At 38.4% G+C, this 27499-nt stretch overlaps 1 protein-coding gene across 1 annotated transcript in view; it reads left to right on the forward strand.

The window, feature by feature from the left end:
- Nucleotides 1-21625, forward strand: part of prtga (protogenin homolog a (Gallus gallus)) — a 112199-nt gene extending 90574 nt beyond the window's left edge. Inside the window, exons 12-20 of the mRNA XM_078529910.1 lie at nt 11017-11112; nt 12160-12346; nt 14594-14721; nt 15480-15650; nt 16569-16760; nt 17622-17745; nt 18097-18259; nt 20479-20589; nt 21146-21625. Of these exons, the coding sequence (XP_078386036.1) occupies nt 11017-11112; nt 12160-12346; nt 14594-14721; nt 15480-15650; nt 16569-16760; nt 17622-17745; nt 18097-18259; nt 20479-20589; nt 21146-21583 (1610 nt within the window). The 3' untranslated portion in view covers nt 21584-21625. The remainder of the gene's footprint in view (nt 1-11016; nt 11113-12159; nt 12347-14593; nt 14722-15479; nt 15651-16568; nt 16761-17621; nt 17746-18096; nt 18260-20478; nt 20590-21145) is intronic.
- Nucleotides 21626-27499: the final 5874 nt, after the last annotated feature.

The raw sequence follows: 27499 nt of genomic DNA on the forward strand, positions 1-27499 counted from the left end.
CTTGTCTAGCCAGCCCTTATCTGTTGCTTGGTCCCAGAGGGGACCTTTTTAGAACTGAGAGGTCTGGTTTTTCAGGGGTTTGTCTTTGTCTTTATCACCACAAAATTAAGGTTTGTGTGGGTGGAATGACCCTTCAGAAAACCACTTCTCCATGGTTTTGACCCCAGATTTATCTTAGTTTTTTCCCCCTTACTGGTGACCTGCTAGCCTTTTTTTTTTTGAAAGACTTTTAAGATTCGCAAATATTTCGAACAGATGAGGGAATTGCCTTTTTGAAGCAAAGCTATTTACAGCTTGTCATTGGTAATGAATGGTCAGCAAACATTTGCTGGCAATGATGCATTTGGCATGTAGCCCAAAATGCTTTGCTGACATGCTGGTGTAACTTTTTAAATGAACAATTAAGGTTACCAATCCTCAAGACTGTGCAGTGTGATACTTTGCTGATACCAAAAGTGAAAAGTTGAAGTACGCTGTTTTTATTTGTATAACAACTTGAGACTCTTGTTCACACCATTCCAGTTCTTTCATGATGAACAGACCAGCTGACTTCAGTGTCTGAGAGTTAGGGAAAGTCAATCAGAGTTCCTGCTTCTGATTGACCACTGCTGAAAAATGTATGTGGATATCGGACGATGGGGCTTTACTGTGATGGATCCCAACAGTATTCCCTGTTGAGGTATATGCTGCATGATAAGCCCTTGGACGAGGTACTGGAGAACTGCCCCTGCTAATTGTTTCTTGTGTGGGTGCAGTACAACTACTTCTGGGGAAACCAATGGGTTAAAAGGGAAGACCAAAAAATCACAACTGATGGCTTGGGCACATCTTGGTATAGCTAGAAGTATGTTTAAACTGCATGGGTCACTGCGTGTGAAAAACATCTATGCTCACTGCTATAGCACCATTTCTCTCTCCCAGTTTCTGCCCTGTCTCTCCAAGCCAGAGCCTTGCTGAGATCCAGCTCTATGGGTGCCAGCAAGGCTTTGCCACCCAAAATTAACCATCCTTCCATTTGGTAGCATGAATAGTGAGGTATGACAGGCCGTGGAGGTCAATCCTGTTCCTATCCAACACTAAAAAACCTGAACTATTAGACACAAGTCGTTGGATGGTGATCAATAATGGGAGCTCTGACTAATTTATGCACTCCTCCCCCAGCCCCTCCCAACTGCGCTCACCTAACTGAGGGGCGCTTGGCACAATTGTAGCATTGCAACTTGTACCGTGGCTGAAATCAGGAGCTGAGCACAATCAAACATGAAGCTTTTGGGTCTCTGTTGCTTGAGATAATATTTGGTGATATCTTTACCTACTGGACCTGTGGGAGAGCTTAAAACTGAATTTTTCCAAATAACATTTTTTTAAAAGTGTGGCTGTAGCCTTCTAATCTGGCAGACTGGTGCCACAAACCATGCGCTGTGTCACTGTGGAGTATTGAAGATAGTGCAGCAAAATGTTGCCTTAGGCCATTGAAAAGATCATAAATGACCACACCAGCAATTATATACCATGTTTTCACACCAGTAGGCATTTCATAGAAGCCTTGCTGATAGTGCAGTTGAAAAAAAAGTATACCATGTGAAAATTTTAATCTTTTTCAAAAATCTAACGTTCTAAGGAAGATTTTTTTAAACTATAAATTGCAATCATGCAGCAAATCCTGTGATTCAGCCTTGGATTATTCCTGACAGTGCTTTAGAAATGCAAGTTTTTTTTTGCCCTATGGAAACTGCAGTGCAGTGTAGCATTTCCATCTTATCCAGCTGAGATCAACTCATTCTACACAGGCGAAGATTCCTGCATGACCCATTTACCCAGCAGCTTTATCCATTGACTTAATGGGGGACCAGTATAAACTTCTCATCTAAACCTGGGATGGTGTTAAGAGCAGCGACCAAGGCACTTCTCTAAATAAGAGGGAGTATTGGAGTGGTTGCCTGGGGTGTGGGGCTAGTTTAGATGTGAAAATGGGGGAGAAGTAACCCAAAAGTGGACATGAAGCACTGAGCTTTGCATGTCTTTGTGTGTTTCTTTAATTCCCATTTGGGTACAGCATAACAACTGGCAATCCCAAAAATAGGCCTGGGCAGATCTTATCCTGATTGTTGGGTATGCACCAAGGCGCTGAAGTATAATGCTAGAAGCTACTGGGTAAATGCATTGTGTCACAGTTCGGGCTTGTTGATTATTTCCCTGTATCCAATTGGGAATTATAAAAGAACCACATGGAGACTTGCAAAGTTGATTTTTGCCGTCTATTGACTTGATTATTTTCAATAAATTCCAACTTTTTCTACTTGACAACAAATGGATAATGGGTTAATTTTTACACAAGGTTTTGTTTCTTTTAAAGCAATGGGATAGATATTTTTCTCTCTCATATAAAATCGTGCCCCTCTCATTAAGATTGAAGTGGTATATTTTGTGAAAAAAGGACAATGGGAAAGATAGTGAAATAAATCTTATAAAGCTGAAGAATTGAGAGTTGTAGGGGCACAGATGCACCAATCTTCAAAAGCAGGATTTCAAGTAGAAAAAGCCATAAATAGGACAAGTGGCTTTACGCATAGGGGCAGTAAATACAAAAGCTAGGAGAGGGTGGTGAATTTTTGCAGGACCATTATTTAAACTCTGCTGAATACTGGTGTGCAGTTTGGGGTGTCCCATTAGAGAGAGGATGTTGATGCCATGGGAAAGATGGAATGTGAATGAGTTTGAGAAGGTAAGATGGTGCATGATTATTACTGCTGACCAATAATTAATAGCAAGAGGGCACATATTTAGGACTAGCGCTTGAAGCATGGAGAGGAACACTTTAAAAAAAAATCATATAATGCACTATTAAAGCTTTGAATGCATTATCACAAGTGGTTATTGAAACCAACATGATTTGCATGTTTAGAGAGGAAGTTATATAAACACTTGGAAGAAAAAATATCAAAGGCACAGGAAAAAGGAAAATTGTAGTTGTTACCTCTGGTGTGGAGCTGGCAGGGCCTAGGCACAGTGATGTTCATATGAATATTTAATATTTCCATCCTAGTTTGCATTAAAAGCAACATTCGTGATTTTGGGTCTAGATTTCTTTTATAAAGAACTAAAGTACAATAGTTAGTAATCTGACCTTGTGTGATCTGTTTAAGTTGGCTTGAAATGTTAGCGGTCCTTGGGGCTTCACTTACAGAATGGACAAGCAATTAAATTTTGCCTCTGCTGTACTGATGCTCTAGATTGCATCCGAGTGACTGAATTCATGCAGAAGATTGTGCTTAATGAACTGCGACATGCTTTAAAATATTAAAGACTCTTAAAAATCCTTTGAGACTGTGTCTCATTAGTTTGAGAGATTTAACAGACTGTTGAAGTCTCAGGAGTGAGGAAGCAAGCAACTTCATTCTGCAACTCTAGAACACATTATCTCCAATGTCAGATCACTCTCTGTAGTCTTGATGTTCGTTCTCGGTTCTCAGAATCCACATATTTAGTTATTTTATTTAAACTTCAATACTTCTTTCCAAATGAGTTGTCTGTCCCTTTAACTGAGTCTAAAATCTGAACAAGTGGGAAGAAACGTTTTAATTTGGAATTCGGTAAGCAGTATTATGGTAATAAAAGTTTAATTGTAAACCAAGATCCTAAGTTTGCTGCTGGATTTAGTAAAAATACTTTTTGTTTTCATTATATACATAAAATTCTCAATTAGTGAGATCTACTGTGAGATGGTTGTGCGCAACACACTGAATGTGCAGTTCTATGTTTGTGAGAGTCTTGCTCTAATCTGGGATGATACTGTTGGTACTTGATGGCAGGAAAGTTCTGTAACTTCAGCTGTTGGAAAGATCAGTGGGATCTTCAGTGATGGCTTTATTCTGGGTTTTTTACACACTAATAGCGAGATGCTGAGCTGTGCAGAGATTTGTTGCCGCACACCAGCTGGCTCAGGAATTGACTTGTTTCTTTTAATCAATAGCTTAGGTTTGTGCTTCCCAAACTTTTTCCCACTGTGACCCTATTTTCAGGCTTGAAAATTGCTGTGATCCCAGAGTGTGAGCCAGATGGGGTGGGGGGGTGGGGGGGGGGGCACAACTGTGAGAGCAGTGTGGGTGGGAGGGGGGGTGGGGGGTGGCGAAGAGCTGTTTAAACTGCAGGGCTTTTAAATAGATAGCACCTACCTTTTCACTGACCTTTTTTTTGGAGCAGAAATCAGGCCTCGAGGATCGGTTAGGCCAGTCCCACCATTAAAAAAACACACGGATTTAAAGGGGCCTCATAGCTGTTAACACTCGGCCGGAGCTCCAGGGCAGCCAAAATTTTGTGTCTCAAACTGACTGGATATCACGGCCCACGGTGTGGGAAGCCCTGGCTTAGGTGTAAACTGTGTATGGTACTCCCTCATTGAAGCGAAGGACAGCTTGTGGACCTTCACTCTTTTTAGCCAGTCTCTTTTTTTTTAATCTGACAAAATAACTCTTTGTGGACCTGATAGCAAATTGTACCAGCTGGCTGGCTGAAATGATAAAGTTACTTTGTTTCTTCTTTAATTTTCTTGGCTTCTTGCTAGAATATGGATTTACTTTCCTATTGGTGCAGGAGGGATGGTGCAAAATAGATCAAGATGATGTTGGGGTTGATGCTGCTCTGTGCTGAGGTGACTGATTTCATCAGTTACTGCAAGGATGTGCAATGGTTGCTGTTTGCAAGACAAAACTGAGGGGGAAAATACATGTTCCTGAGCTCTATGTGTTGTTGCCTGGGTATGACCTGCACACAAAAAGCGGGACAAATCCAACCCGGCCAATTACTGCCCCAACAGTCTACACTCGATTATCAGTAAAGTAATGGAAGTGGTCATCAACAGTGCTATCAAGTGGCACTTGCTTAGCAATAACCTCACCTGACACCCAGTTTGGGTTCCACCAGGTCCCCTCAGCTCCTGACCTCAATTACAGCCTTGGTTCAAACATGGACAAAAGATCTGAACTTCTGAGGTAAGGTGAGAGTGACTGCCCTTGACATCAAGGTAGCATTTGACCAAGTGTGGCATCAAGGAGCCCCAGCAAAATTGGAGTCAATGGGAATCGGGGAGAACTCTCCACTGGTTAGAGTCATACCTAGCACAAAGGCTGTAGTTGTTGGAGGTCAGTCATCTCAGCTCCAGGACATTACTGCAGGAGTTCCTCAGGGTAGTGTCTGCAGCCCAACCATCTTCAGTTGCTTCATCAATGATCTTCCTTCCATCATAAGGTCAGAAGTGGGGATGTTCGCTGATGATTGCACATTGTTCAGTGACATTCGCAACTCCTCAGATAGTGATCAGTCCATGTCCAAATGCAGCAAGACCTGGACAATATTCAGGCTTGGGCTGACAAGTGGCAAGTAACATTTGCACCACACATGTGCCATGCAATGACCATCTCCACCAAGAGGGAATCTAACCATGCCTCCTTGACGTTCAGTGACATTATCATCACTGAATCCCCCACTATCAACATCTTGGGGGTTACCATTGACCAGAAACTAAACTGGACCAGCCATATAAATACTGTGGCTACAAGAGCCGGTCAGAGGCTAGGAATCCTGCGTTGAGTAACTCACCTCCTGGTCCCCCAAAGCCTGTCCACCATCTACAAGGCACAAGTTAGGAATGTGATGGAATACTCCCCACTTGCCTGGATGAGTGCAGCTCCCACAACACTCAAGAAGCTTGACACCATGCAGGACAAAGCAGCCCGCTTGATTGGCACCATGTTCACAAACATTCACTCCCTCCACGTCCAATGCACAGTAGCAGCAGTGTGTACCATCTACAAGATGCATTGCAGGAATTCACCAAGTCTCCTTCGGCAGCATCTTCCAAACTCACGACCACTACCATCTAGAGGGACAAGGGCAGCAGATAGATGGGAACACCACCGCCTGGAAGTTCCCCTCCAAGCCACACGCCATCCTGACTTGGAACTATATTACCGTTCCTTCACTGTCGCTGGGTCAAAATCCTGGAACTCCCTCCCTGACAGCACTGTGGGTGTACCTACACCACATGGAATGCAGCGGTTCAAGGTTCGCCACCTTCTCAAGGGCAACTAGGGATGGGCAATAAATGCTTGCCCAACCAGCGAAGCCCACATCCCATGAATGAATAAAAGAAAACTAGTTTAACATAAGTTATAAGCCTCTGCACTGCATCTTTCACTTGAAGGCATTGCAGCTGCCCGCCCACTATTTCTCCTTTCTCCTTTTATAACTGCACTGATTGCATTAAGTTCTACTTCTTACTGTTTCCATCCTGTGATCCTCAAAACTCCTGTATCTCATTTTTACTACTGTCTTGTCTTGGTGTGTCTTTATTTTTTTTCCCTGACCTCCTGTTCCATTCATATTTGAGCTGTGCTTTTCACAGCTAACTGCCTTTTCCTTTCCCCATAGCTCAGTTTTCTTTACACAAGAATCTTTGACCCAGAGAAACAAATTCAGTATTGCACCAAGCACAGAGTCCCAAGAACATCAATATCTCAGTGTTACCACCGCACAAGTCATTTCAATAGATGACTCCAGTTTGAACTGAAAATTATTAATGGTTAATTAAATGATCGTTAAAAGTGATCTGTGACTTTATGTTCTCCTGCAAAATAAATCATACCTTGTCTGTATATTCCTATGTCACTTGGTTTATTTTTAATGTGCCTTTAGTTTAGAAATGTAGTGCAGGTTCCACTGGCTACTTACAATGTTTCTTATGTGTAACTGTATGTTGGATCATTCGGAACTGTTTTTTGTTCCTTTAAAGTTATAGTGTGCGGTTTTGAAGTAAAAGCAACAAGGGGACAAAGATAAAAGTAAAATACTGCGGATACTGGAAATCTGAAATAAAAACAGAAAATGCTGGAAAAACTCAGCAGGTCTGACAGCTTCTGCGGAGAGAGAATTAGAGTTAACGTTTCGAGTCCGTATGACTCTTCTGTTTTTATTTTCTATATGAGGACAGAGGATCATCTCCAGCAGGATTTAACAGAAAGGTCATCTCCGTAATGGTGGAGACAATAATAGTGCAGCATTAACTCCATAGTCATTTACCTTTAAGATAACACACCGTCTTAAGTAAAGATTTCCACTGTTACCACTGTTTGAACTTTTAACAAAGATGGTGTATAATAAATAATGGTCTCTAGTAGATCGCCTGATAAGTGATGGCTCTCAGGTTTTATGGGGATTATTTGAACGCACTACAAGTGTTCTGCATCTAAGCCCTCCTGTAGGTTATCTGGTTACCAGAAACCATTAAAACAGCAAAAGCTGCACTTTTGTTTTAGATGATCCATTAACAGCCGCAGACGTATTGCTGTGTAATGGGAGCTCTGCATATCCAAGTTAGAGGAAAAAATCAGCCATTTTCACACACTTATTTACTTCAGCTGATTTTTATTGGGTGTTTCACTATTGCCATTTTTTATTGTGCTCAGAAAACCTTAAAAGGAAAAACTTATATTTTTGATGACTTGTATCAAAACTGATGTGAGAACACTTCTGCTATTCTGTTAGCTACTGTACTGATTGTTGCACTTTCGCACAGCAATATATTGCTGGTTTGGCAATTTTATATTTGTTGTTCATTTGTTTCAATGACAATTTAAAAATGTTACAATGTACTTCTCATCCACTTCACATGCCAATAATTATCTTTAATTAAAACATTATTTTACCTAAAAGCTAAGTAGTGCTTTGCATTGTAGAATGTGTAATTTGTCAATATAATTATTTAATCTTTTCAGTGAAGAGAATTTACACAGACATGTACCCTCCAGTTTTCCCAACATTTTCCCCATTATGTCCTTTTAAGCCGATATATCGAAAGGGTTGTCTGCTTCCAGACATTGTGAATCAGCAGCCTAATGATTCCTCCTCCAGTTTTCTTTCCCTTGACTAGATTGGCTAGATTAGGACTGAATGCCAGGAATGAATCTGCACCCTCTCACCCTGTGGAATTGCCTGAATAATCACCAACCTGTTAACTTTTTAAAAATTATAATTGAAGACCTTTGCAGAGAAAAGAAGTTATGATAATCTGAAAAGTTTCAGCATTAACTTTGTACTGTTAACCAATTAATCCTGCCATTCATTATGACGGTGATAAGTTGTTCAGTATAATTAATAGATACGTAAAGAAATTTAGAACACAGCTTTCTCATCCAGTGGCTCGTGGTGTTACTGACCATATGGACTGTGCTCTGGTTAGCTTATCTTAGTAAGCGTGGTACTGGGGGTGCTACAATTATCCTCAGTGCCTCTGGCTAAGGAGGAGAAATATCAGCTAGGTTCGTGCTCCTGATTGCTATCTAGTGACCTCTGCTGGAAAGTGCTCCGGCATGGATATTCTCATGATCAAGTACCCTATTGACATTTATCCTCGAGTCTCACTTTGCTGAGGTGCCAGAAGGCTGCTGACACTGATGGACCTGTGCCCCACCGAGTGTGCCTGACTTGAGAAGAAAATGAGATAAAATTGGTTTGGGGGTGGGGTGGGCAGAAAAGAGAGAAAATCTTAATTTGTTGTCAAGCCAATTGGGATTTATAAACTATTTTAAGCTTTAAGTTTTATAGGATAGCTGTATTTAAAAAATCCATAACACTTGCTAATTAAATAAATTTGAATTCATTAAGCAGCCTTGAAGTTTCTTTGAGGGGACCATGTGTTTCTTTTTTGTTTCAGATAGCTCTGCTTGATGAGTGCTCGCTGTATTTCAGTTACAGCTTGTTAATAAACTGATTCCTTACCCATTTTGTATTTTCTAAAGAAATTTGTATTCAAAGTGGATGTTGTGTAGGCTTCAGTTTCTACAAATACCCCCACTATAGCGTGTAAAGGTCATCAGAATGATAAATACCAGTGCTTTGCAATCGTGGATAAGAAAATCTTAAACTTTATGGAGCTGTGGAATGATGGATTGGTTGCATTTACAAAGAGAGGCCTCATGTGTTAAGATGCATTGTGTAAACTATTGCTGTGAGCAGTATCTCTCTCTGAGGAAGGGCAATTCTGTGTTGACATTAGACCTTCACTTGTCTCCATTTAATGGAACAGTGACCGGTTCTGGATGACCACTCAGGAGGCCAGCAGACATTTTTAAGCCATTTGACAGTATGATAAATGGTTAGTGGGGCCATCTTCTGGCATTCAACAAGTAGCAGGGGTCCCTTGTAGATAAGTTGTTTTGTAGACAGATCCATGAGCTAGTTACCCATACTTTTATTTTTTATTTATTTCATACTTTTAAGAACAATGTTTTAGTTTGATAGTGAGAAAAATGGTCAAGTACGCAGATGCTAAAGATAATTTCCTAGTTTATTTAATGTGATTGTTTGTTGCTAACGGCAGAGTTTGACTTTTTTTGCATGAATATTCAAGCTAGTTTTCTTCATAATTCAGGAGACTCCTTGAAAGTATATTATGTTTGAAAAAAGTTATTTGCAGCAATGCCTAATAACGTTTTTCTTGGAATTAACAGACTGGAACTCAAAATTACACCTTTACTGCTATAAATTCTCTCATGCTAAACCAGCAGTGATAGAGGAGACACTAGTGCTGATTTGAACGCTCATTCATACCTGCCAGCTTAAAATGGCAACAGGACTTGTGATTAGAATACTTCTTATGTGCAAATAGCTATGTTGTATGTACACTCTGCTTTTGCATGAATTTTTTTTTTTTTAAGTATTGAAGTATTTAGATGGACTTTTCACCAGAATTCAAATTTATTTAATTAGCAAGTGTTATGGATTTTTTAAATACAGCTGTCCTATAAAACTTAAAGCTTAAAATAGTTTATAAATCCCAATTGGCTTGACAACAAATTAAGATTTTCTCTCTTTTCTGCCCACCCCACCCCCAAACCAATTTTAGCCCATTTTCTTCTTAAGTCAGGCACACTCAGTGGGGCACATATGGATTCAAATGCTTATTCAGGATGCACCACTGGGTCTCAATATTATGTTTGTTGAAAGCGAATTGCAACTGATGTGCCTAATAAATAGTGCAGTGAATATGAATGAATTTGAGAAAAATAGGCAGTTGAACTGATCCCAACAAAGCCCCTCGATGTTCAGTGCCATGCCAAATGAACCTACTCCATTTTGGTTATTACAAGCCAGGGTCTCCCATGAGTTGGCAGGGATGTTTGACCTCTTCAGGGATGCTTTGAGGACAACCCTAAATCGTTTCCGCTGTCCTCCTGGGATTCTTTTGCTGCAACAGAGTTCTGAGTAGAGCAGTTGCTTGGGTGTCTGGTGTACGAATAACATGTCCTGCCTAGTGGAGCAGGTTTTGAATAATTAGCGCCTCAATGCTGGGCAAGTTAGCTTGGGAGAGGATGCTGCTATTGGGCCGCCTTTCTTGTCATCAGATTTTAAGGACCTTAGTTTTCCGGGTGTTTAGTGAAAGGCCCGTTTTCTTGTATGCTTTGGCAAAGGAGTCAACAGTGACCTGGAGCTCAATTTGTCGGTGAGCGTGCACACAAACATCATCTGCATACTGAAGCTCTGTGATATACTCCGTATGATATATTCTATGATACTTTCAGTGTGAGATATAGTTGAGAGCAGAGGAAAGTTTGACTCTCAAAAAGCAGAAAATAGCACATGTTAAATATGGAAGGACACTGAACTTCAGGACCATTGAGTTTTTGTAACTTTCCTTATGTTTTTGATGTTTTTTCCCTGTTATAGACCATGTTTAGATTATCTATGAAATGCCATGACATCTGAAATCGCTTTTTTTTCCCCACAGAAGTTATACTTTTTTAGCTTATGGCTTTTATACTTTCCAGATTAAACATGTATATGAATTACTAAAAATTATTCTGCAGGCTAAATGATGCTGAACAGCAGATATTCTTCTAATCTATGACAACAGGACAGAGCGTCTAAGCAAGCAGATGCTTGACAATACAAATACTTGGTGACCCAAAATGGGAGTGTACAGAAGTCTTTAATAAAGCAACTGTGCTTTTCAAACTTTAGATCCTCGAAGGAAGTATCATATGCGTTTGCTGGCGTACAATTATATGGGGGAAGGCTACCAGGCAGACCAAACTGTAAGCACCCCAGGTTGTGTCTGTAAGTGATTTGTTTTTAATTCTACATTTAGAATTGTGCAGAGTATCAAACATTGAACAAATTATCTCCAGAAAAATCCAGTAACCTTTAAACTTGGAATGCTCTATAATTTAAGGCAGCGTTGCCAGAATGCTACTATCCTCTTCCCCAAATCATTAATTCAGATAGCTAAACATTAAATGAGATTTCTTGTCACTAATGCTATTTGTAAACAAAGACACCCTAACAGCCATGACTAACTGGCTGTTAGTTATTTCAGAATCACCAGCACTTCTGGTGAATCATTTCTGATTTATATGAACCTGTTTTGTGTTTTATAAATAATATTTTAATTTTGGCTAAGCAGAAAACAAAAACTGCAGAAAATAACATTTTGTGGAAGAAAATTGGTTTGAATTCTAATTCTTAAGCTGTTGAGAAGTGTAACTTGTCGCAAAACTCCAAATCCAAATTGTCAGCAACTGAGTAGTACCCAGTGATTCAGTAAATTGGAGACTATTTTTGTCAGAGTTTAAACCATTTCTGTATCTGCCCTTTGCACGACTTTCAATTTAAAGAATGCTTTTACTGTTTAGTAGGCTGGCAAAATCTTCAGTATTTTACTAAATATGTTCCATCTTTTTAATCACCCTAAAGTTTCCTTTAAATGCATTGGTTTTGCTACAGAGCTTGATAATATGCTCTTATCGTTCAATATGTTTGGATAACTGTGATGGATATTTTGACCAAGGTGCATATGTGGTTCCCATTCAGCTAACCAACACACATATTTTAAAGACCTTTCTTGATGAATCTGTTGGCCATTTCTGAGGGGGCTGATAGCATCTTGTCCCCTGAGTACAGAATTTGCTTGCAGCTGTTCTCCATAGAAACAGTTATTCCTTTTTTCAAGTTGATAAATACTTGTGGAAAACCCACACATTTTTCCTGGTGTGAGGCTTCAAATGAAAATTTGAACCACGTTTCTGATTTAATGAAAAACTGCAAGTATTAAATATGTTTTTAAAGCCCCAAGTAGATAAATTAAGCTATTTTCTTATTTGATAGCTGTTCGGGATCGCATGGTGCCTCCTCCACCTCCACCTCATCACTTGTATGCAAAAGCCAACAGCTCATCTTCCATCTCCTTACAATGGGGGAAGCCAGCCTTTACTGCTGCAGCAATGATCAACTATACTGTCCGCTGTAATCCTGTGGGGCTGCAGAATGCTTCCCTTGTCATGTACCTTCAAACGTAAGTTAATTTGCAAATCTATATTGCAAGGTGATTCAGTTGTTTTTGTAACAGTTTATGGTTTGGGGTTATTAATTGTACAGTAGAATTGCATAAACTTCCCAAGTATAGTGGTGTGCGTCACCAAAAACAAAATTCTGCTGCAAATTCTCGGCAGATCTGGCAGCTTCTGGGGAGCAGAGAAACAGTTAATGATTCAGATCAATGATCCGATGAATTTTCTTCAGAACTCAGTTCTGATGAAAGGTAATTGATCTAAAACGTTAACTCCTTTTCTCTTTTTTCTCCACAGTTGCTGCCTGACCTGATGAGTATTTCTACCATTTTCTGTTTTATTTCAGGTTTCCAGCACCTACAGTATTACTTTTGTAGCAGGGTGTTACTGTGTTCTTGCACAGCTACATTTGAGCTCTGATGACGTGACTGACTTAAATTCTATTGCTTTTGGAGATTGTCTCAATGTTTAAAATTAAAGTATTGTATTTAATTTAGATCTCTCCTTCAGCCTTCTCCCAAATTGAGAGGTTTGGAAGTCTGCTGAATATAAACAACATGCTCGGAGTCTAGATGAAACTTTGAGAAAGCCGTTTAAGATTTACACCGATGTATGTTGTACCGCAACAAGATACGTTATTTCTTTTCAGTGAACACCTTTAGGCCTTGCCAATCATATTCATTTTCTATGCCTTGCATTTGTCTATGTCTGCCCAAGGTGATTCTAGATAGTGCTGTTCAGTATCAATCTTCAATCTAATCACACAGTAAACAAGAATGCCAGATAGGAAAATTCTAGTCCCCATACTGCTATCCTTTGTTGTCTAGCAATTTAAAAGAGGTTATTGGGTCCCTCTGGCATGACACCAGATAGTTGTTTACACTATGAAAGTATGAAAGCTTCAGCCAGGGTGAATGAAGCTTTTAACTAAATAGAACTTTTATAGACAAGCACCATAAACTTTCACTTCTGATTTTCTTTAAGATATGGTGCTAAACTAGCTTTTGTTTAACAATCCAAAGCTTATTTTTATTACAAACTAACAAGCCACGTTATAAGCAAGTTTGTGATTGCTGTGTGATCCTTTTCTCTGGCGGATCAGATCAGCTTTTCCTTTTCTCTGTCCCTCATGCCTTTTACTATCCATACCAAAGTGCTGGAGTTAGGTGACTTTTCATGTTGCTATGGTATTGTTACAGCATTGCCAGTGCCACAAGTACAAAATGCTTGAGAATTTTGCCTTATGAATAGTTCCAATCTTGAAAATTTATTTAGCAATTGCCAAACATTGTTAAAACTGACAAAAAAGGATACATGAAAGCAAAAATTAATATTTGGCTGTTTCAACTCATCGAACTGTCATCTCCAGCCATTTATGAAAGGTGCTTAAGAGGTCGAAAAACTTTGTTTTTTTCTTTGAAGTGCTATATTTTAATCTGACATGCATGGAAAATTAGATGATATATTGTCAAGTTCTAGGTGCTTTGAAGGAGACTATTGTTAAAAAATATACTTTTAACACAAGCCACAATAAATTTCAGACTGCGTCATTGAGCGTTTGGGTTGGCATAGTGGGATTTGGCAGATACAACAGCAGTCACAGTTAGACTGATAATACCTGGCATTTTAGTATGAAATTTCCGGTTGCGAGTTTAATATTAAAAATAACTACAATCCGTATTCCTGTGATACAGTCATGATTGGGCCATTTTGCTTTTACAGGGTATCACCCTGCCAAGCTTCTTCCAGAGTAGAGTACAATAGTTTATGTAATAGGTTATCTTAATCCTTTGTTACTTGCTCTGTGTGCCAGTGACGTAAGATAAAAATTTTCCTGATCTAAGTATAGAATTGCAGTTCTCCAGACTGCTTTATATTTACTTTTTGATAGAATTTAACTTCCAAGATTAACACTTAAATCCTGTCTTTAATATGCGAAACACTGAGCTATCAAATTTCATCTTCACACACCAACAGATTTTGCAAGTCACTTGAATGAATTATACCCACTTTTGGTTCATATTGAATTGGTGAATGAATGATAAAGCTATTTATCTGCAGTTTATGTTAAGTATCTCCATAAAACTTCACTTTTGCACTGAATTCAAAGTCACTTATAGGCTGATTTTAAGAAGTTTAATTATGTTGCAAATTGCTTGGCATTTATAAGTTTGCTCAGAAAAGCACTACTTATAATAGGTATTTCAGGCTTCTAGCATATTAATAGCTCCATTTTATTTTCACTTAAATAGGTCAGAAACACACATGCTTGTTCATGGCTTACAACCTTTCACCAAGTATGAGTTCGCTGTGCGTCTTCATGCAGACCAGCTCTCCAGCCCCTGGAGCCCTGTGGTTTATCAGCTTACATTGCCAGAAGGTAAGAACAATGTCAAACTCCCTCGTCCTCCAGAAACTTTACTAAGTCTATGGCACATTACATAAAAACAAATTGCTACCTTGCTTTAAGCTCTTCTTGGTTATACACAGTGCAATGGGGAGTGTTTTGAGAAATGAATAAAGCATTAGATTAGATCCTATATCAATGATAAATTATCTGGAAATTTACTGAAAAATAGCATTGTGTCAAGTTAACAGCTAATTTACCAACAAAATATAACCCCATCCAAAGAAAATATTTAGCCAGCCTATCTTCACAACTCATGAAATCTATTGGAGATCTTTTAAGTTGCATCAAACTGTTCATCAACCTGGTATCTGCTCATCAATCTGTTCTCCATGTTCCATCCTTAACATTCCAACTTAATTCATTGTAATGTCAAATGTCATCAATGTTCTGTAGAAGCAACTGTTCAATGTTTCTTGCTGCATTTGATAACAGAATGGAAGTGAAAAGGTCTGTTAGTCCTGTGACATAATTAGTGCATTGCAGTAATGAACGGTTAGCATGATTTTATAAAAGCTGTAATTTTATTATACTGTTCTTATTTTATACACCTTCAAAAGAACAGCCAGCCCTAGAGCCAAAATCCCTAATTCTTGCATAAAATACTAATCTGTGATTTTTTTTTGGAGGATTCTATTGAGTTTCTCATAAGTTAAAGAAAGCTCTCTTGAAGTATTATGTATTATGGATGTTTTTGAATATCCCTTCATTAACTTGTTTTCCTACTATAGCTCCAGTCAATCCACCTTCAAGTGTAAAAGTCACTTTAATAGAAGAAGGAACTGCTCTAATTTCTTGGAAGCCCCCAGAAGGTACCAACACAGTCATCACTCGTTACACCATTCTTTATGCCTCCAGAAAGGCCTGGATTGCAGGAGAATGGCAAGTGCTTCACAGGGAAGGTGAGCTTTACTCAGACCACAACAATTCCTTTGACCTTATGTAAATCTAACTCTGGAAACTATCGAATCATCAAATAAACATTTAAATTAATGGAATTTATTATCAGGAAATTATTATGCCTGTATGAGAATTGTGTGATTAGTAACAGCTAATATGGTTTTTAGAGGTGATGATCTTGCCTGCTTAACCGCCTACACTTTGTTGAGAATTACCATCCCAAGTGGACAGTGAAGATATCACACGATAATTATGGATGACGAAGGCACTTAGACCCAATCTGGTTCATCCATTCAGTAAGGCCCTACATTTCCCCCATTGTTGGGGTTATAGTACCTTTCTAAATGGATCTTTTGTCATTCTTTATGTGAAGAAAATATTTCTGATATTAGTCCTAAATTTTCATTTTACTAATTTGAACTTGTGTCCCCTATCCTATTGTAAGTTAAAACTTGGGTATGGATATCGAACTGGCTGAAAGGAGAAAAAGTGAGAACTTGTTAGGACAGTGACCTCAGGCAGGATGGGGTGTGTGCTGAGTGGAGTGCAACAGGGCTTGATGCCGGACTCCATACTGTTCTGAATCAATGTTGTGGACTTTGGTGAAGAAACTCATACCCTATAATAGTGTACCCATATCTGTCCAAGTCAGGTAACCAAACCTTTGGTTTCTACCAACAGTGCTCTTGAGTTAGCTAGTAGGAGACAAATTATATTCTCCAGGACTTTTTCTTATATATGTTTCCTTTGTCTGGATGGTCCGATGCAGAACTGTGCAAATTGATACTTTTCCAAACGGGAATTAAAATAAGAGTGATATAAGGAGATGTGGAACTAATAGATCACTTGTTGTGCAATACACTGATGCTGCCATCACTGCATTTGTATTCTTGATCCATTAATGCCATCTTTGATTTTAGGAACAATTACTATGGCCTTGCTGGAGAACCTCCTTCCAGGAAATGTCTACCTTGTTCAGATATCTGCATCGAATGAAGTCGGAGAAGGGCCCTTTTCAAATGCTGTGGAACTAGCAATCCCTGCTAAGGAAACTGTATACTTTAGCCAGGGGCCTAAGTGGGCTGACTCTCACAGCAGTGGAGATGCCAAAGGTCAGTAAACAGTCAGCTGCCATTAGGCAAGTGTGTAACTAATGTAATCTCTTAGGCCTTTCTGACAAGATCTCTTTAAAAGTAGACTCAATGGGCATACTTGTCAGTGAAATGCTGTTAGTATGAGATACAAAGAATCTAAACTGGGCAGTTTAAAAACAGAAGATGCTTTTAACATTATCCCACTGGAAATTAACAATTATGTTTAATTATTGTGACTAAGATAGAACTTTTAGATGTGCAATAGTTTCAATTGTAACATTTTTTGCTGCCTGTGCAGAAGTCTTTATCGGAGCAACTGATTTTTATAGCTCTATCATATCATGTGATTGCACATCAGTAGGGATGGGAAATAAAGCAACATATTGGAATTATCTGAATGGAAACTGACTGGGACATAGTGTTGGTAAAAGCTAGAGAAAAACCTGGTGGCAATACTCTAAAACGTATAAATCCTGTGTTCTTTGCTTCTACAAACATCCTACTGCATATTGTCTTTATCCATGAATTTAAACAAAATAATACATTTCTGTCCAGATGTGCTACATGGATTGTTGCTGCTGACAGCAGAAGCCTTTTATGTAAATTATTAACCATTACAATTTACATATGTAAAATGCAATTTTTATAAAGATTTAACAGTTTGTTTAATTGCTTTGTATTTATCAATAACAATACTGATGTTCACATTCTCAATAATATAATGCGATAGATTGTCACATCTGTCTGATCCCATTTTATTTTTATCATTGAAATCAGTAGTAGAATTGTGTTATACAATGACAACTGTGACTGAAAACCTTTTGAGGCACTTCTTATTTAATTGTTCCAATGTCTGTTATCAATCTGTTTTTACTGAAGCTAATTCAGATGTATTTTACCACCTGGACCAAAAGTCAATGACTGGAATTATTGTCGGAGTTTGCATAGCCCTAACGTGTATCATCATCTGCATCCTTATCCTCCTCTACCGAAGCAAAGCAAGGTATCATTTTGAAAGTACAACTGTTTAGGGCAAAATAGCATTGTTAAAAGAGCAATAATTATATTAGAACTTATTGTAAATGTATGTAATGTAATTGTGAAGGAAAATATTCTGTTAATCAAAATGTTAGCCTCCTGCTGAAAATACTCAACTCCCTTCAGTCTTCAACCAGTATTTTATTTTAGGAATTGTCCTCTTCTGTAATAAGCTGTACTTACCTCAGTTCACCCATTTTCAGTTAAATCGGGGATTAAAGTCACTATATTCAGCATTGAATACATATCAACAGATATTATTAGATATCACATGATTGCCAAGTTAATTTTTCATGGTGAGCTTTTGTTTGTCCAGGAAATCATCTGCTATCAAGACTGAGCAACAGGGAAATGTACAGTTAGCACATGTGACAAGACCACTGGTCAATGGCAACCATCTTGCTAAGGGTCAGAATGAACAGGAAACTGTGGAAACCTTAATGCCAATGATGCCTGAAAATGTTTTTTTGGATACCAAGGTAATACATTTTATATTTACTTTTATTTCTACTTTGCCTACTTCTTGCCTTTTATAGTAATGCGCTATTTTGATCTAACTGAGGAAGTCCTTCAAAACTTTCAACACCAATGCACGTTCCATTGTATTGAAATTGTGGGAATTCCCATTTTTCACCTCCTAAACTCTGATCACGGCCATCCAAGTCAGACCATTGCGCGTATATTGAACTTCTGCCCTGAGAGATCCATTTCTGGTGGCATCACAGCCATTCACACTGCATCAGCTGAAGCTGTTGAATAGATTGCTAACTTCAACGTCGAACTGTAACTATTTCCGTAGTCATACATTTTAAAAATCGCCCAAATGTGTATACATGAAGGAGAATAGGAGGGAAAATGGAAATTGCAGGGTCCGTCCCTGGCGCAATATGTTTGTTGGTTCCTTCTAACAACTCTTCTTGCCAAATTTCTCCCTTCCCATCCACTTCAATATGCTAATTCCTTGACAATATTGGGCTGTGAATAGGAGATATTGGCCTGAATTTTACACTCCCCAACCAACAGGTTTTTAGGCGGAGGAGGGAGTGCTAAATTGCAGGGACGGGATTCCCTCTGGGTCCCCATCAGCCCCGGCCACAGATTTTATGTTGGGGCGGGTAAGGCCTCGGATGGGAAGCCAGCATTCAAGTGGCCGGTTAAGGGCTGTTTCCTGCCCTGCCTCAGTTTTTAGGCTGGCAGGAACATTGTTTCTTTCCAGCCTTTCCCCACTGAGGTTCAAAGTTAGATCTTGAGCAGGGTTAGGGGAGGTGCCCTCTCCTAGTGACCTCTGGAGCCCCCCCCCACCCAATTGATTCCCTCGCAATCCCCCAGGCCTTCGCTGCCCTGGGACTCCTTACACTTACCTTATCTTCCAGCTCTGGCATTTAGGTTGGTGTAGTGTAGTCCTCTACATGGGCATTGCTGGCATTTATTGCCCATTCCTCATTGCCCTTGTTCAGAGGGCAGTTAAGAGTCAACCAGAAAAGTCACATGTAGGCCAGACCAGGATGGCAGATTTCTTTCACTAAAGGGCATTAGTGAACCAGATGGGTTTTTATGACATCATCAGACTTTTAATCCCAGATTTTTTTATTGAATTCAAATTTCACCATCTCCTGTGGTGGGATTTGAACCCAGGGCCCCAGAGCATTACCCTGGGTCTCTGGAATACTAGTCCGCTGACAATACCACTATGCCACCGCCTCCTGTGGAACTTTCCTAGTTTGTAGTTTATGCCAGTTTCAAATCAGAGGAGGCTAGAAGGACCCTGTCCAAGCTGCTTTGTGAAGCCAAAACCAAGATACAGAGCTTTCCTTTATAGAGAGAAATTATTGACTTTGTTCAGTCTTACAGCTTTCCTCCCACACAACCCAGTGTCCCAGCTATCCCCTATTTATACTTTTTTTGAGTACCAATTAAAAATAAATAAACTAATGAAAAAAATTAACAGCCCTTTATAGGGCACTGTAACAAAATGAAAAAACTTTAAAGGAAACTTTATCCACTATTTTATGTGTGCTCCAAGTACTTAATTAAACAATGCTCTTCACCTGGTACCTTGACAATACAATTAACATATCATTAACAGACCCACTTTCCTGTAATGTTCCCTAATCTTTGCTGTGAGAACAGAAGCAAGTGGACATTTAGCAGGGCCGATCAGCTGACTGGGAGGCATATTACACATAAGCAGGGGAGGTGACAAACACGACATGACAAAGGGGAAGAAAAAAGTCACATTAAAAATTGGGAGTGGGAAGTAACTTGAGAGTAAATTTTTTAATTGCAACTCTTAAATTCCAACCTGAGAAGAAAATGGCATGAGAAAAACACAGGATAACATGGAAGTATTTTGCATTATTTATTTGTTTGGTGTATCGGTACTTGTGTTTAGACAAGATAAAACTGATGAAAATGTTGGGGCGGGGCAGAAATGATATCCAGAGTTTTGATCAGAATATGGGAATATTATTAAAAGCTAGCAAAAGTTCAATCAGCTCGCATTACATGCTCCTCTGACATCATGGCTGAAACTGCGTGAAACTAGTCACTTTAATAGCAGGCAACTTGGAGGGACTATCTTTTCCGGGACTTGAACCTAGAACAGAAAGTATAACTCAAATGCCCGATTCACTGTAATAATAGGTGGTGTTTGAGCAAGAAGTAAACCATCTGAATGTGTTCTATTGTATCCCAACAGGGTGGGTCTGATCTGATTATTAGCAGCACGACTCATGTGAACGAAAAGGCAAAAAAATGGTCATTATTTGGGTCATCGAAGAAATCAGTGAAGATGCACAAAGAGAAGCAGGTAAGATTTGGAACCAAACTCTTGAAGCAAATGTAAATTGATGCTTTTAAAGGGAAGCTAGATAGACACATGACAGAGAAAGGAATACAAGGTGAGGCTGATAGGGTGGATGAAGGCTCATGTGGAGTGCAAACACTGGTTGAAGCATTTATTCCTTTAATTATTGTAGTATAATAAATCTGAGCATTTTGTTACATTGCCTTCTCTGCTGGGGGTGTGTATATAAAATTTAGTTCAATAATAGCTCCCTGCATTTGAGCATGTTAGTCTTCTCTGTGCCATACACAATTATCATCTACTTGTTTGAAAAATGCTTCATGGTATCCCTCTTATCGAGCTTGCACCACCTGCATTGCTATGATCTTTCCCCTCTAAAGAATTATGTTTTCTATTGCAATTACTTAGATTTATAATACAGCCATTTGTACAGATTACCTACACATAACAATGTTTATATCAATGATCCTCTTAACAGTTTACATTGTCTACTGTACGAAAGAAGTTGGCTGGAATTTGAAGTACTTGCTAAATGTAACTGGTGTAATTCTTTTGCTAGCAGCCAGTGAGAAGAAATGTACGAAGCCTGACCTCTTACCAGCTGACTGGGCTGACCTGTGAGGAATCGGGTGGCTCAATACACATTCCACCTACATCTCTGCAGGCTGTGTTCAACACTGCAGGAGACACAGAATATTCTCATAACAGTGACGGAAGCCATGAAACTGGCGATTCAGGCAGATACTCGCACGATTCTAGGGAGGAAATGGAAATGGCTCACCTTTCTTCTGTCACATGTACTACACCTACCTTCTTGGGGCCATTTGTCCAGGCAGAAACAGTCAGCGTTCTTATCAAGTCTACCTCAGAGGAAGCTCAACTCCTGTTGATCAGTTCTCCTTCTACTACCTCAGACCTGCTGGCACCACCTCAAGTATGTCAAATGCCTTCTCCAAAAACTGCTCGCAAACACGCTAACAATGAATTTCCAATTTAAGTTACCCGATCCAGTTTGACCGTAATTTATCTGTACAATGGACAATGTGCAGTAAGCCAAAGAACATTCTGGAACAAAAATCTGGGTCTTTTTTTTAATCACTCCAGGTTCTTACACGCTTTTGTTTTATGAATGTTACATTTTGAATTTTACCCACCATGAATGTCTGTATGTCAAAAATGTGAAAAGGACCGTTACATTTCTTTTGATTTTATTTTGAAAGGTATATCACTGGAGCAGAAATAATATTTCAGGCTTTCTGCTGAAAAATCTACCTCAATGTTACCTAACGGTAAACTCCAGTATTTAACATATTTGACTCCATTGCCTAATAGCTGATACTTCCTTACAGAAATACGTTGTTTTGCTAAAAGAAATGTTTGTTGATGTTCTGCTGTGATGTAGGGGTTGTAAGGACATTGCCATGAGAGTGTTTAACTAAAGCTCTGTTTACACAAGCAACTATCGTTCTAAAATAGCAACAAATGCAGCACCATTGAGCTGAAGTTGTTTTCATTCACTGTGCTTTATTTTTTTAATGTAAGGCAAAGGATCCAGTCATATGTTTGAATAAGAGCATTAAAGCCACAGTCCCAATCCATGAAACTTAATATGATCACTTTTCACAGCTGTTATGTTTGTGTATAATACAGCTTTACATAGAGCTGTGAAAAATGTAAAGCATGTTTGATCAGAGGGAAGAGGAAATGCTTTCATTTTGGATGATTTTGAAAGAGATACATGTTTGTGCAGTGTAACACTGTGAACTAAGTAAACGCGTCTATGCTGCTAATTTGAAAGTCATCTGAACTATAACAGTGTTGCTGTACAAGCAAAATGAATGAACTCTTATCCAGTCTGAACTTAAAATGTTTTGGGTACATTTCAGTTTCATTGAATATCTGTTAGGAGGCACCGCAGACAAATTGAAGCAGACCAGGATTAACTAGAATGATTACCTAAATGCTTCTTGTTCTAGAAACTGATGAATACTGTAGATGCAGAAATTACGGAAAAACATGGCTCTTGCAGTGACTCCTATCCATAACCTTGCACTGTCCCAGTTGGGTCCTAATTTCATGCATTCTAATAGATACTCCTGCAACTGCATGTTAGATCCATTTCAGTGCGCACATGACATCCATTTGGCTGGTTCATATACGTACTCATTCGAATCTACTTTTTATTCACTATTTATTGGGCAATCTTTATAATTTACGGTGGCATCTTTTTAATGTTAATGTAGAATCCCCTTCCATTTATGATGGTTCATTTCTTGTGAAAGATACTAAACTGCGTAAAGCGTTTAGTTGAAGTTAGTGATTTGTATCAAAAATTTATTACTCCAAGGGAGTTTCCTCCTGTTCACTTATACGTAGATTTCAATTTCATTTCTTATTTGCAGCATTGACAAGTGCTTTTTCCTCAAACTGATGTCCTGAAATCTGTGCATAATCGCGACCAGCTTCAGAACTGGAAAAAACATAAGCTAAAAATACACATCTGCCCTTGGTAGACTTAAGAGAGTGAAGCATAAACAATTCCTTTCAATAGATATCACATTTCCACTAATTCTACTTATTGACTGAATACTTTGTTTTTAATTTCGTTTAACTCTGAGCACCTTGTTTCTCTTCCCAAATGACAGCCAAATATCTTATCGCAGTTTTGGACAGAATACTTAGGCCGGAATTTTCAGGCCACTCCCATCGGCGGGATCTCCTGGTTCCGCTGAAGTCGGTGGGCATTTGAATGGCTGCTGCATCCGCTGCGGGGGGCGGGGTCCTGCTGTGGGGGGGTTGGAAAATTCCAGCCCTAACTTCTGTTCCCCATTGTGCGTGGATTCACTTATTTCAACAACCTGCCAAATACAAGGAGGCAATGGTATGATGCCATTTGTCACCATATGCAAGAAAATAATTGATTTAATAATTAAGATTCCTAACATAAGAATAAGCAGAATTCTATTTTTTAAAAATTTGATTAAACTGTTTTAACATGACTGCTTCTGAAACACACGAATCCAATATTAATTTTAATTATTGTCCAATTGGATGGAATACCAAGTTAGTTCTATAAACATGTCAAAATAACATGGTACGTTTATAGTTGAATTTGCTGTGGATTATTACTGTGTTGGTGTGTGACTCTACGACAATTTGGACATAAATTTTTCATCTTCTGATAAAAACAACTTCAGCTTATGGGTATTATATTAAATAACTCATTGGAGAGTTGCAGTCCAAAGACTATAATTTGGTGCCTCACTATTTCTGTTTTTAGAATGCTTGCATAAAACAGAGCTTTATGATACCAAAAATGTTCACAGGGAATAGAAACTGCTACTCTCATGTGCTCTAGCCTTGCACCTCCTGTTTGATACTACCTCTTTTAAAAACCTATTTTAGTGTTATTCTTTATCTAACCTCAGGGATCAAATAATTACATTTGAACTGCCACATTGAAATGTGTGGTGTACTGACAGGGTATCTTGTTGAATTTTTGATTTTTAAAATAGTTACTGTGTAGCTTTTAAGAGTTAGAACAGATCACTAGAAATATGTGCCAGTAAATGTTCACGCCTACGTGACGCCGATATATCAAAACTATTTTAAAACAAGCTTACCAAAGAAAATGTACATAAACTTTTTTTTTCTGTGAAATTTCTTTTTGGGCCATTTAATTACAATTAAGTCTCTTAATTTTATGATAGTTACTAATCAATCAGAAGTAGTGACTTGTATGTATTTGAATAGAAAAATTGATTTTCTAATACAATATTACAGTCGTGTAATTGGAAAACTGATTTGGGGAGCAAACTATATCGATGTGTAAACATCCAAGGTCTATTATGGTTCATCCTTTACTAGAAAAAATAGAATTACATTAAATAGATATCCAATATGTTTATGTCCAAAATTAGTCGCAATCCAAATCTTTGCCCTATCCAAATCATTAATGTTTTAATGTTTGAGTTAAGTCCTTCTATCGGCTCATTAAAAGATCCTTAGTACTATCTACTGAGTACTACTTCTGGTTAGCTGCACTCTGCTCTTTATAGTGTAGATCAGAATTACAGTAATAGTCAGTTTAGCACTTGTCTTTCAGATTAGTGTCATCCTATAGTATTAGGAGTCGGCGGTATACAAAGGTAAATGATGTGTGTCTATATCCAAAGATTTACTTTCCTTGTTGGATTTTTTTAATATATATATATATATATATATATATATCTCTATATAATATATATATATATATTTTGACAGGGCACTGTGTCTATGCAGTATCTGAATTCCAAACCTAAGAACTGTGTCACTTTTCATATAACCTACAATAGAGTTGATGAATGAAAAAGAGAATTTTCTTGTAGTCCAAATGTAATGTAAATGCGCATTACTCCTTAATATTGCAACAATTAATTGTTTAGTATCACTGAGCGCAAGAGGATTCTCTTTTTCTGGTTAATTATGAAGCTTAAAATTGGATGCTTTAGGCATCATTGATTATTTGGCATTTTTAAAAGAGGCAGACTTTTTCCCTGATGAACCTAGATTCTAATTTAAAACTTTTTTTTAAAGAAATACCAAATTCCTTTGCGCAAACCAAAGTGAAATACTCCAGCTGTCTGTACTACTCACTCGAATTTCTTTAACAATTCAGTTGAATTGCGACTATGTAATTTACTGAGGACTTCTCCAAAGATGACTGCATATTCCTGTGGCTTAGAGTCACGTTGTCTGCAACAGTTACTTACAGTTACATACAATAAAATGGCAGTTCTGGAGTATGTGAAAGAAAAGGGTCTTGTAATAGCTTTAAAAAAAACTAACCAATGTTGAGCAATAAAGAGAGTCCTGTCTCTTGGCTAGTCAAGTTTCACAGAGTGAAGGAGAGTAAATAAAGCTGCTTCCTTAATCAATATATTCAGTGTTATTATTTTCAAATACAGCTAGATCAGCTGCCCATAAAAACCAAAGATTTTTTGTTCACCTTTGTGTATCAAAAGCAGGAATTTAGCTCTTCACTCCGAGAAGAGTAGATTGTTGTCTTCTCTTAAACGATGTTGTTTAAGTGCTTGCTTTTTATTTTAATGCAACAACAAAAGTCCATGTTAAACATCCTGAGTCAAAACCAGCATCATTTCATTATATGCAGCAGTCATTTTGAAGTACTGTATATATTAAAATCATTGCAGTGCACAAAATAATAATTATGGCCATCGGTTAAGATTTTTTTAAAACCCGACTTGTTTCCCTGTCCCCTCATTCAGGTATGAGTTGCTATGTATGGTTTAACCCATGGATGGTATTGGTGTCACTGTGCTCAACATGGCAGGCTCGATATCTAGACTTCTTCGTGTTATTCTAGTTTTTGATTGTGCTGTTAGAAATTTTGAACTTGTAAGTTCACAGAACCATTCTTAAAAAGCCCATTTGTCCTACATCCTTTTGTACCTCATGATGTGGAGACATCATTAATCATTTAGAATTTCCAATTAATTTTCATCTTTGCAAACCTAAGCGATTGGACCATTGCCCCATTCCTCATGTACCCTCGCCCTATTTCTGTTCAGCTTTGGACTTGGTAAGATCGTCCTATTTCAGGAAGGCACCAGTCAGGGTAATGCCATGTTCTCCCCCATCCATGGCATGACCCAGGCTAGCAGAATGGATCTTCCAGAAAATACTATGCAAATCTTGGTCACTATTGGGATTTGCTATTGTGATTCCAAGTTGGAAGCCTATGTTTTTTTTCATTGTAGCTTCTGTACTACTCAGTCTTTTTAATATCGGCCAAGAAATACCCAGTCAGCAGAAATGTATTACAAAAATAATACATTCTGAGACGTAATGCACAGTACTTCAAGATTGATAACTGCTGTTAAAAGCCGCCAGCATATTTTCCTCTCTTTTCAAATGTGTTTCAGATGTAATGTAGATAGACACTGATATTTACTGTATGTAATTAAAAGGTATAGAAGCTTCCGCAGACAAAATCCTTGTAAAATACATCTTGCCCAGAAAAAGTGCTGTGTTGATTGCTGGGGAAGCTTGTGATGCATCAAGCTGCGTCCACAGTTACATCAAATTTTACAAAATGCTTTGGACAAATTATATTCATTTGTGCAACTACCTTTTTAGATTTATTAGGGGGCCTGCAATTCATGTCTGATAAGTCTCTGGTTGCTGACGACATCAACACATTAGAAAACATTAGCACGGTGTTAGGAAATAATCATGTCCGTTAGTCCAGTAAGGCAGAGTGTGGAAAATATGCTGGCCTGCTAATGAGATTTAGCTGATACTTTTGAGGTTAGAGATGTTGACGAAATAGAAACTACTGCCTCATTTTGAATTTAAGTGTTTGTTGATGCACATTAATCTGGAATTGTGTGTTAAACTGTCTGAAATTGTATTTTCATTTTGACATGTGTTAAATTTGTGAGACTGCTGTGGTGGCTGCTTGGATGACATTTACTAAATCCACTTGAGGTAACTGATGTAGCAGTGCCAAAGTGTGTCATGTAAGCACACACTACATCAGTCCGGCAGGGCAGAAGAAAAAACTCTTTTCCTGCTTTTGTTTTACTATTGCATTTTTTTTTCTTTTGTGATGAGAACAATAATAATGTTAGTTTTTTTTTTGATTTAGAGCATACTGTTAAGATGTGAACTAAAGGGAAGAAGTGGAAGGTCCAGTCTAATGATGTATCTCAGGTGTTCTGAACCTTCTATCTTCAATTGCCAATTGTCTTGTAAAGGCAGTGTTTGTGATCCTGCCACTGGATGGTGGACCTGCATTATATCAAATTTTATTTGTCTCAGGGGATCAGCTTCACTACTTGTCCATTGCTGCAGGAGAATGAACGTTTGCCTTGATTTGTGAATGTACCTCATTTATGTCTTTAACTACTTT

This window comes from Cetorhinus maximus, chromosome 26, assembly GCF_964194155.1.
Source record: "Cetorhinus maximus chromosome 26, sCetMax3.hap1.1, whole genome shotgun sequence".
NCBI classification, from domain to species: domain Eukaryota; kingdom Metazoa; phylum Chordata; class Chondrichthyes; order Lamniformes; family Cetorhinidae; genus Cetorhinus; species Cetorhinus maximus.